The sequence below is a fragment of the Rhineura floridana genome, chromosome 1 (genome assembly GCF_030035675.1).
Source record: "Rhineura floridana isolate rRhiFlo1 chromosome 1, rRhiFlo1.hap2, whole genome shotgun sequence".
Taxonomy (NCBI): domain Eukaryota; kingdom Metazoa; phylum Chordata; class Lepidosauria; order Squamata; family Rhineuridae; genus Rhineura; species Rhineura floridana.
Window position 1 is genome coordinate 47,305,546 of NC_084480.1, and position 11,141 is coordinate 47,316,686.

Consider the following 11,141-nt stretch of genomic DNA (forward strand, 5'->3'; position numbering starts at 1 on the left):
AAAGGTACCGCCAGGGCCAAGAAGATGCCAGCATGGTTAACGAGCAAAGTCAAGGAAGCTCTTAGAGGCAAAAAGTCTTCCTTCAGAAAATGGAAGTCTTGTCCAAATGAAGAAAATAAAAAAGAACACAAACTCTGGCAAAAGAAATGCAAGAAGACAATAAGGGATGCTAAAAAAGAATTTGAGGAGCACATTGCTAAGAACATAAAAACCAACAACAACAAATTCTATAAATACATTCAAAGCAGGAGACCATCTAGGGAGACGATTGGACCCTTGGATGATAAGGGAGTCAAAGGTGTACTAAAGAACGATAAGGAGATTGCAGAGAAGCTAAATGAATTTTTTGCACCTGTCTTCACAGTGGAAGATATAGGGCAGATCCCTGAACCTGAACTAACATTTGCAGGAAGGGATTCTGAGGAACTGAGACAAATAGTGGTAACGAGAGAGGAAGTTCTAAGCTTAATGGACAATATAAAAACTGACAAATCACCGGGCCCGGATGGCATCCACCCGAGAGTTCTCAAAGAACTCAAAGGTGAAATTGCTGATCTGCTAACTAAAATATGTAACTTGTCCCTCGGGTCCTCCTCCGTGCTTGAGGACTGGAAAGTGGCAAATGTAACGCCAATCTTCAAAAAGGGATCCAGAGGGGATCCCGGAAATTACAGGCCAGTTAGCTTAACTTTTGTCCCTGGAAAACTGGTAGAAAGTATGATTAAAGCTAGATTAACTAAGCACATAGAAGAACAAGCCTTGCTGAAGCAGAGCCAGCATGGCTTCTGCAAGGGAAAGTCCTGTCTCAGTAACCTATTAGAATTCTTTGAGAGTGTCAACAAGCATATAGATAGAGGTGATCCAGTGGACATAGTGTACTTAGACTTTCAAAAAGTGTTTGACAAGGTACCTCACCAAAGACTTCTGAGGAAGCTTAGCAGTCATGGAATAAGAGGAGAGGTCCTCTTGTGGATAAGGAATTGGTTAAGAAGCAGAAAGCAGAGAGTAGGAATAAACGGACAGTTCTCCCAATGGAGGGCTGTAGAAAGTGGAGTCCCTCAAGGATCGGTATTGGGACCTGTACTTTTCAACTTGTTCATTAATGACCTAGAATTAGGAGTCAGCAGTCAAGTGGCCAAGTTTGCTGACGACACTAAATTGTTCAGGGTTGTTAAAACAAAAAGGGATTGCAAAGAGCTCCAAAAAGACCTCTCCAAACTGAGTGAATGGGCGGAAAAATGGCAAATGCAATTCAATATAAACAAGTGTAAAATTATGCATATTGGAGCAAAAAATCTGAATTTCACATATACGCTCATGGGGTCTGAACTGGCGGTGACCGACCAGGAGAGAGACCTCGGGGTTGTAGTGGACAGCATGATGAAAATGTCGACCCAGTGTGCGGCAGCTGTGAAAAAGGCAAATTCCATGCTAGCAATAATTAGGAAAGGTATTGAAAATAAAACAGCCGATATCATAATGCCGTTGTACAAATCTATGGTGCGGCCGCATTTGGAATACTGTGTACAGTTCTGGTCGCCTCATCTCAAAAAGGATATTATAGAGTTGGAAAAGGTTCAGAAGAGGGCAACCAGAATGATCAAGGGGATGGAGCGACACCCTTACGAGGAAAGGTTGCAGCATTTGGGGCTTTTTAGTTTAGAGAAAAGGCGGGTCAGAGGAGACATGATAGAAGTGTATAAAATTATGCATGGCATTGAGAAAGTGGATAGAGAAAAGTTCTTCTCCCTATCTCATAATACTAGAACTCGTGGATATTCAAAGAAGCTGAATGTTGGAAGATTCAGGACAGACAAAAGGAAGTACTTCTTTACTCAGCGCATAGTTAAACTATGGAATTTGCTCCCACAAGATGCAGTAATGGCCACCAGCTTGGATGGCTTTAAAAGAAGATTAGACAAATTCATGGAGGACAGGGCTATCAATGGCTACTAGCCATGATGGCTGTGCTCTGCCACCCTAGTCAGAGGCAGCATGCTTCTGAAAACCAGTTGCCGGAAGCCTCAGGAGGGGAGAGTGTTCTTGCACTCGGGTCCTGCTTGCGGGCTTCCCCCAGGCACCTGGTTGGCCACTGTGAGAACAGGATGCTGGACTAGATGGGCCACTGGCCTGATCCAGCAGGCTCTTCTTATGTTCTTATTTTCTCAGGAAAGCAGAAATACTTGCACTGATAGAACTATGTCCTTAGTGCTATACTGAATACAACCCTGTATGATTAGGGACCAAGATCAGAATTGCCATTGTATCTTCCTTCTGAACCTCTATGTCCCATCACTGCTGGAAGACCAAACTGGAGCACAAGGTGCAGTAACAGTCATCCTCTAAATTCTTGTATTCATAAACTGCATATAGGAATACAAAAATCACAGAACAAGGAGAAACGTTCAAGGAGAGCTGCTAGTAAATATACAGCAGTGTTTCCTGCTGTGTTTCCTGCCTGATAGGAACAGATGTTACTAAAATGAAGCAAGGGCCTGGGCTTTGTTAGTTGGGTTGGTGAACAGCAAAACAGGAAATTCAGAGGCAGAAGAGTGTAAGTGGTTTGTTTGCTCCTGGATTGAAACAATGAATTCTCCTTCACTCTTTATAACTCCCACCCCCAGCAGCTTCTTTGAAAAATAGAATAGCAGCCTTCTTTGAGACCTCTTTTAAAAGCATTACTAGGAAGAGGTTGTGAGCTCACATGCATGTTTTAGGTATGCACTAAATGCACAAGGGTTTATTTGCACTCAAGTGACTCAACATAACATGTAAATCAGGGATGGGGAACCTTTGGACCCGCAGATGTTGCTGAACTGAAGCTCCCATTTTCCCTGGCCATTGGCCATGATTGCTGGGTCCGATGGGAGTTGTATTTCAGCAACATATGGAGGGCCAAAGGTGCCCCACCCCTGGTATAAATAATAGAGCCAGGGCATGGAGCAGCCCTCTCCAACCTGGTGCCTTCCAGAAGTTTTGGACTACAACTCCTATCAGCCCCTGCTTGCATAGCCTATGGGAGCTGTAGCCCAAAACATCTGGACAGCACCAGGTTTGGAATGGCTTGTACGGAGGTATCCTTTGGAAGGACAAATGGAGTTGTTATTTTAATCAGAGTGCCAAGAGCAGACACATGCTAAAATGATCATGGCTAAAACCAACAAAAGGTTTTTTTCTTCAATGGAACACATGCAACAAAATGTGCATATGGTTCTCAGTGCAGAGGTCTTAAAAAGAGAAATATCTGTGACTAAGGCTGCACTCCTACACCCACTTACTTGGAAGCACCCCTTAATTCAGTGATACTTTAACTTCTCATGCCTATGTGGAAGTGTGTGGTGGGAAGCTTGTCAATTTCAATGATACAAATTTACTTCCCCGTCCCTCTTCCCTGATGTCTAGTGGAACTGCCAGCTGTCAGTTTGACCAAGGGTTTTCCCTTCAAATGGGCTATATGAGCACAGTAGTACAAGGGTAGGGAGCCTGTGGCTCTCCAGATGTTGTTGGACAACAACTCCCATCATCCCTGATGCCTGGGCCTAATGGGAGTTGGGGTCCAACAAACATTTCAAGGGCCGCTGGTTCCCCCACCCTTTATTTAAAAACAGCACATAAATCTGAAAGGCATTGGCAGAAGCCCTCCCCCCACTTTGTCATTTTCACTGGAGAAGGAAATGGCAGTGGGATGGGCTAATTACTAGGATTCCTGAGAAACAGCATTTGAAGCCAATTGTAGGGCAATATGGGCCCGCATCCAGTCAGTAGTGGCACATGTGGTGGGGCAGAGCTGCCCTCTTAACACTGGATTCACTGCTGCTGATCTGGACATAGCTGGGCAAACAGAGAAGCAGTAAGGTTGGGGCTGCCCAGATGCTCCGCTGCTGCCAATCCATTGGTTCCACCAAGTACCCATGCAGTCCTAATCTCACCACCATGAGGCCCTGTCCCATCCCCATCCAGTTAAGTAGCAGCAACACCAGTGTTAGGACAACTCCACCCTTTCCAAGTTACTGCACCTAAGGTAGGCAGATGGGGACAGTGCCTTCATCTGCACTAGCTATAGGGGTGGGTGTGATGTCCCTGTATTTTAATATCTGTAAATATGGTAAGTGCGCCTTTATTAGGCGATATATGGTAAGTGACTGAGTGAGAGGGGGGAGTACACGGGCTGGAATGCTGGAGTATGCTGTATGATGATTGGCTGAGCGTTTGAGTGGCTGAAGATATAAATGAGAGGATGACAGTTGGTTCAGGGTTCTGTTTTGTGGGGGAATTGTGGGCGGTTGGTTGTGGAGTGTGGATTGGAGTTGGTTGTGGGTTGGATTATATGTGGCTGGTATTTAGGCAGAATATATAAGACTGGAAACATAAAGAGTGACACTATATGAAACCATACGCTTGTTGAACATTCCTAAAGGAATCTTATTTCCTGGTGTTATCAAATAAATATTTTTGTTGGTTTACCAAAAGCCTGATCATTGGCTGGGGATGCACAGACCAGAAGGGAGGGCAGGGTAATTACCAAGGCTGGAGGGAAACAGTATCAAATATATGGTGGCAGCGGTGAAGGGAGATATTGTAACATCGTCAAGTATCCAGAGCAACCCAGGATTGTATGCTTTATAGACAAAAATACAAGGGGGTTGTGGACAGCAAGGGCACCCAGACACAAAGTAACAAGCCATAGGGAGACTAAGGCGAAGTCTCTGGCAGTATTGTTTACAGGGAGTGACTGGTGGTGCTGCCTAGCAGTGGGATCTTGTGAGATCTGTGCTAGGATGAGCTAAAGAAAAAATAAAAACTAATGTTTCTCCCTGGTGGTAGCCACGGGTGGGAGCCTGACAGGTGGTGCCAGGGGAGGAACATTACAGTGGGCAATAACATTTAAGGTGGAGAATGTACAACTAGCTAACAGTGGTAGTGTGGACTCACATACGTGGAACTGGGAAAGTGGTAATTAAAGGACATTAAAGTGAACACATTTTTGCTGATGTAAATGCCTTGCCACACCAATTGACATCAGAATAAACAAGCCATTAGCTGAACTCAGTAAAATAGTCCCTATGTTCTTATGCAGTTCTGCACCAAGTAAAAGGACAACATTGAAATTATTTGTAATCTTCCTTCACTTTGAGAGTGGAGGGGAAATCAGGTGAATCTGCTGGGAGGAAGGGCGGGATAGAAATCAAATAAATAAATAAATTTCTTCCCAGGATTAAACCCAGCAATACTTACCCAACAGAAAATATCCCTTTTTCTGAGAGTATTCTCACATGCTACAGTCTGGAGCAGCAGAAGCACAGCTGACATGTATGTGCTCCCCGTTTTCTCACTTCTGGTTTAACATGCAAAATACCACATGCACATCTCTCTTGAAGTAGGATGCACAGTCCACCTAATCTGGAATTCATCCATCTCCCTGCAGGAGATTCGTGCTTCTTAGGCATTTTGCATATTACACAAGAAAGGTTGTAGCCACTTGTGCATACTCTCCTCATACTTGTTCACAGTATGTGAAGGTAAGCTTCTCAAATGGAGGGATAGCACATGTGAGTTATGAACAGCACCGAGATATAAACAGTTTCAGTTTTTATGAACTAAGCAAGGATAGGTGGGCAGCATAGTTCAAGCAAATTTAGTTTGACTTGTGCTATATATAGCATATGTACTGCTGAAGGGCTCGTATGAGCAATCAAACATCTGCATATAAGCCACAGGCTGTCATCCGGTTAAATTTTCTGTTCACCAATTGTGCTTCTAATGCAATGTGCTGTAGTGGTGCACTCTCTTTTTCTTACCCTTCCTTCCACCAACTCAGTGACATCTTTGACTCTCACTTTGCATTCTCTTCAACATTTTTGACACTGTTGTCCCTCCAGGCCTGGCCCAAGACATTTTGTTGCCAGAGGCAAAGGATGACATGGCACACGTATGCACCAAAGCTGACCAGACTACTTCTTGAAACTTACTTCAACATGGGGGACAGGAGGACAATGTCCTCCACTACACTGTGGGATAGCAGATCAGGTTAGAAGGTGCAGTGGTACACACAGCTCCAACGGTCATATTTGCTTGCACCCTCCCCCATCTGCTGGTTGAGGTGGTTGCTTCACTCTGCCTAATGGCAGGACCAGCCCTGTATTCCCCATTCATGTAGGAAAGGGGAAAAACATGAAGCTGATCTGTCAGTATCATGTATCATACACTTAAAAATGAATATATATGTCTTTGGTCCTTTCTGTGCATTTCTCTCTTTTGTATCTTAAAACTGTATTTTCTCTTATCGTCCACATTCTGTCAAAGTTACATCCTGATTCCTGAACAAGGATGTGGTCTGGATTCAAAACATTATTAGTTTCTGATAAAGTAACACAATGATAACAATAATGAAATTTTATTCTGGTGGTCCTGCTTTGGATCTGATGCTTACTTTTCCTTCTAAAGCTTACTTATGGCTCTAGATTTTTCAAGTGATTACATTCATGAAGGCAGCAGACAAAACATCACATCAATCTAAATGGACACAGCATGTCAAAAGCATGGTTTACAGCTGGCAGTTGATCATCACTCCCAATCTGTACAGAGGCTTCAGATTTCATTCTTAAGGGTCCCTAATGACTAAGAGCACATGAAAAAACAACTCCCCTCCAAATGAAAAGAAAGCTGTAAAAGATAAAAGGTTATTTTCAGAACCTAAACTAGCATTAAGAGCTGTGAGAAGCTCACAATAATCATAGAACTTAATTAATTTTGCAGCACTCTATAAACTAGATAGACAAATAAAGCAACAATTTTGAGCTTAAAATAGTATTAGAACATTAATACCTACATAGAAAAAATACTGGAAATATAAACAACATGGGCCTAATCCGGAGAAAGTAAACTACCATAAATCTCACTTAACTCATTAACAACCATAATTTTAGTGTTTGCACACTGTGCTAAGTCAAACCATGGCTTAGTGTGAACACGCTGCCTCCTAAGCAGAAGACTGCAGGCCACTTTGCTCCTACTCAGGATTTTAAACTCAGTGAGGTACACCAGCCAAGCCAAGTTTTGGCTTAGCGTGTTGTCCGAACCTAGGATTGTGGTTAAAGTCTCACTTCCTTAACTACAATCTGTAGCCAAGGTTTATTCTGTGGTTACAGTCATGGTGAATGAAGACAGACCTGAACCACAGCCTCAAGTTTGGACAACACGCAAAGCTAAACTTCGCCTTAGTTGGTACACCACACTGAGTTAAAAAGCCTGGGAAGGAGCAAAGTGGATGTGAACTCCTCTTTGGAAGCTAGTACAAAAGCACAGTGATGGTAAGGTATACTCTGGTGTAATGCGCTGTGCAAACCAGTTCACCATCAGGACAGAAGTGGTGAAGGAAACTCTTTTAATAGGGCAGCTTCTGCCTAGCTCAGGTTGTATGCAGTCCTGTGTTGTCCATGGAGGGTGGAAGCATGACTCCAGTGAATCAACTGCCAGACTTGATAGGACAGTTGAAAATGATGGTCTTTCCTTTCCAATCTGTAAACCTTCATGACTGAGAAAAAAGGTTGTCACCCAATTTATACCCCATAAAATTGCAATTATTTGTTTTAGAGATGTTGTTTTTCAGAAATAATTTTGTTCCCAAAATGGGAAAAGGGGGCAATGTTTTTCTGTATTATAATATTACAGAAAATCTAACATACTTTGGGGAGCATAGTACACCTTGAAAACATTTCTATTATTACACTTTTAACTTTGATTGCCCTGTTGGGAGCTCGGCTGAAATAATGCATAATTATTTTCATCTTAAACAGATTGAACTGCAACAGGCAATCTCTGCCCTAATCTGAATTTGTATCAAAATGGTTTATAAGAGGCAATGCCACACTGAATCCTCTCCCTTTTCTCCTAAGAAAGCAATTCCATTTTATGCTGCATCTCCTGATGCATGTTAGATTAATGCATATTATTAAGAAAGGCCTTGATGATTCTACTTATACCAGCTTAATTAAAAATTAACTTGTGTGGCTCTCAAGCACAGAAAGCATTAGTTTTCACATTGCAGTTTTTTCAAGTTTATGAATGTCAAAAAGCTGTTTCAGATGTGACATTTTCCCTACACCCCTGTACACATGATCAAGCAAAACAATTGCAATGCACTTCAGAAATGGCTTTGAAACACATTTTCCTACACAGAGATGATCTCATTGTAGGAAAACTGTCACATATGAAAACAGTCATTGATTATTTCAACAATCCGTCCCTCTTAAATCACTTATACTGATCAGCTGGAAACAAGCGACTCTTAAGAGGCCAATTCAAAGAATTCCTACCCTAGCATAATATAGCTGAGGTCAATGAGATGACACCAGTTTAATTCAGCACTGAACTGCCCTTTTAGCCTCAAACACAAGGGTCCACATATATGGATTCATAACGGTTGAACAATAGCCCACTTCAAAAATGGAGGAGAAAGAGAGGCCATGCCTGCTTGCTCCACCCCAATGTCAATGTGTCCCTGCCAGCTCCACCCTTTGTACACTTGGCAAAGATCTTAAGGGGAAGCCACTATGTACATAGCTATATGAGCATAGGCTTCTTCACATAATTGGGAATCCTGCACAATTGGGGGGTTTCAATCACGTAGAGGTTACCCATGGAGGCCTTCCCCTTCAGACTTTTGCTAAATGTGTGACTGTCAGAGGGGTGGAGTGGATGGGATGAACCACACAAAAGGTGGAGCCAAGAGGCATGTTACTGCTCCCCCTTCCATTTGTTGAATTATATCTGTCACAGCAATTTCATTATCAGAGTAGGAGTTATGCTATATAGTCACCTTCCATGCACTGAGAATCTGAAGCCTTTGCCCATCCAACCAGGAGATCTGACACTTGGAAAGAGAGGAAAACAAACTGTAAATGGCTTTTTATCCACAATCCTTCCCAAGTTACATTAGCACTTGGGTTCTGGTGTCAGGGAGTCGTAGTCCTACCAAGCCTCCACATACTAGAACCGAGGAAGCCAAGAGGATAGGAATTGATTTGGTGATGACAACAAAGGAACCAAATATTAAGTTTCCAAGAACAGCTGCTGCTTTGCATAGTGCATTTAAAAAGCCGAAGCCCGTTGCCCTGAGAGAGAAAGAGAGAGAGAAAGAGAGAGAGGGAGAGAGAAGAAGTTAAAACCACTGGAAAGAAATATGTTAGGATATAAAAGCAGATAGGAGAGAAGCTGTATACAGTTTATATACCATTTCTAAAAATCGCCAACACTCAGGGGTCCAAGATGTTTGTACTAAAAAGACTGGTGAAATATGCCTCTTCGAGGTCTGCTTCAAACTTTATAAAATAATGCTTTTCATATGAAGGTGGAGAGTGATTTTCTCAAAAAGGTAGTCTGGAGATGCAGCTATGGATGAAAAATTATTGTGCAGGGGCCAAATGACTATAGATTTGATGATATCTGGCATCATGATCTTCCACAACGATGGACTGACAATCCTGGACAACAAAAGGACTCTACTATTCACTCACCTTCATGCCCCTTCAACACACCCCATGTCAGCAGTGAGACTGACTGAAATAAAGAGAACAAAGCTGAACCAGAAACTCCTATACATCGAACTCAAGAGGCTCAGTTCATGCATTATTAAGGCACTGGGGCAGATTTTATTTATTTATTTAAAATATTTCTATCCAGCCCTACTACCCTATAACAGGGCACTCAGGGAGGCTTACAATAAAACACTTGAAATGATGAAAAACACTTCCTCAGTAACTTATACTCTATTGCATTCATTTTAAAGAAGCATATATTGCCCTCCAGCTAAGATTCCAGGGCAGCCTGGAACAATAAAAACTTTTTTGCCAAGATCTGGCAAGATAATGGTCTTAGTGCCAGGCAGGCTTCACTGAGGAAGGATTTCATTATCAAGGTACCACTACTTAGAAATCTCTCTCTCTCTAGGGCAGCCTTTCCCAACCAGTGTGCCTCCAGATGTTGTTGGACCACAATTCCCATCTTTCCTGACTATTGGCAATGCTGGCTGAGGCTGATGGGAGTTGTAGTCCAACAACATCTGGAGGCACACTGGTTGGGAAAGGCTGCTCTAGGGAAACCTCTGAAAATGACCTCAGTGCACAGAGAGATTGATATGGAAGTGGATATTCCTCAGTCACTTATGAAATTGTACTTGACTAAGGGCTCATCCAAACGGAGCGGGATAATCCACGTTTTCCATATCTGGTTTGTCATCTGACAGTCCTCACTTTGCCTGTTTGTTCGCTCTTTCCCAATAAAAAACCCCGCTTTTTTTGCGCCCACACACGTAGCGAGAGGACCCGTACTTCTTCTCGCTTTTTCCCAGCTCCGCCCATAACACTCCCCCATCAGTCAATTGGTCCGCAAAAATATGACGTATGCTCCACTCCCCCTTTGCAACGAAGCACAAGGCGGTGCATGCGCTTGACCGTACGAGCGCGAAAGTTTTAATTTCCTAATGGTAATGGAGTTCCTTGTCGCTCACCACTCTGGAGCAGCGCTGGCCGGGGGGGGTGTCTCCAGGTGCCCCTGACCATCCAGGGGGATTGTGGGCAGTGCAAGGGATCAGTGCTTGTAATCGCCGGGCAAATCCCCCCCATAACCCTTGCGCTCATTCATTGCAGGGTTCAGTCCCGGACCGTTATGCGGCTCGGCGGCAGGAATGCTGCCCCTGAGGGAAGCAAACAGCCCCCCCCACGGGTGGCCGCTCTTGGCTCAGGCAGGGAATGCGGGCAAACAGCCCTGCGTGCTGCTGTGTCAATCTGCGCTGAAGCGACCAGCACAGGCTTTGCGGTGTTTCCTCTGTTAAAAGAAACATGCAAACCACTTATATGCCTATAATTCCTGTATTTTTGTTTGTTTGTATTTGCAATATTTCGCAAAACCGATTGTATGCTTTTCTACCTTTAACGTTTCTGGAGATACACATGATTGCAATTCCACTTATTTCTCCAGAACAGCAAGTAACGATGTGTCATGTCTAAGAAGGTAGACCACCAGTCTCTATGGTTGCAGGTGGCTGAGACGCTCTAGCAAACCACTTATATGATAATAACTTCTGTGGGTTTTTTGCTTGTATTTGTGATATTTCGCAAAAGCGACTGTATGCTTTTCAGCTC

General features: G+C 43.3%; 1 protein-coding gene across 1 annotated transcript in view; it reads right to left on the minus strand.

Annotated features, from left to right (window-relative positions):
* Nucleotides 1-6,588: 6,588 nt before the first annotated feature.
* Nucleotides 6,589-11,141, minus strand: part of SV2C (synaptic vesicle glycoprotein 2C) — a 165,184-nt gene continuing 160,631 nt past the window's right edge. The window contains exons 13-14 of the mRNA XM_061620461.1: nt 8,819-9,113; nt 6,589-6,663 (exon numbers count right to left, since the gene is read on the minus strand). Coding sequence (XP_061476445.1) covers nt 8,930-9,113 — 184 coding nt within the window. The 3' untranslated portion in view covers nt 6,589-6,663; nt 8,819-8,929. The remainder of the gene's footprint in view (nt 6,664-8,818; nt 9,114-11,141) is intronic.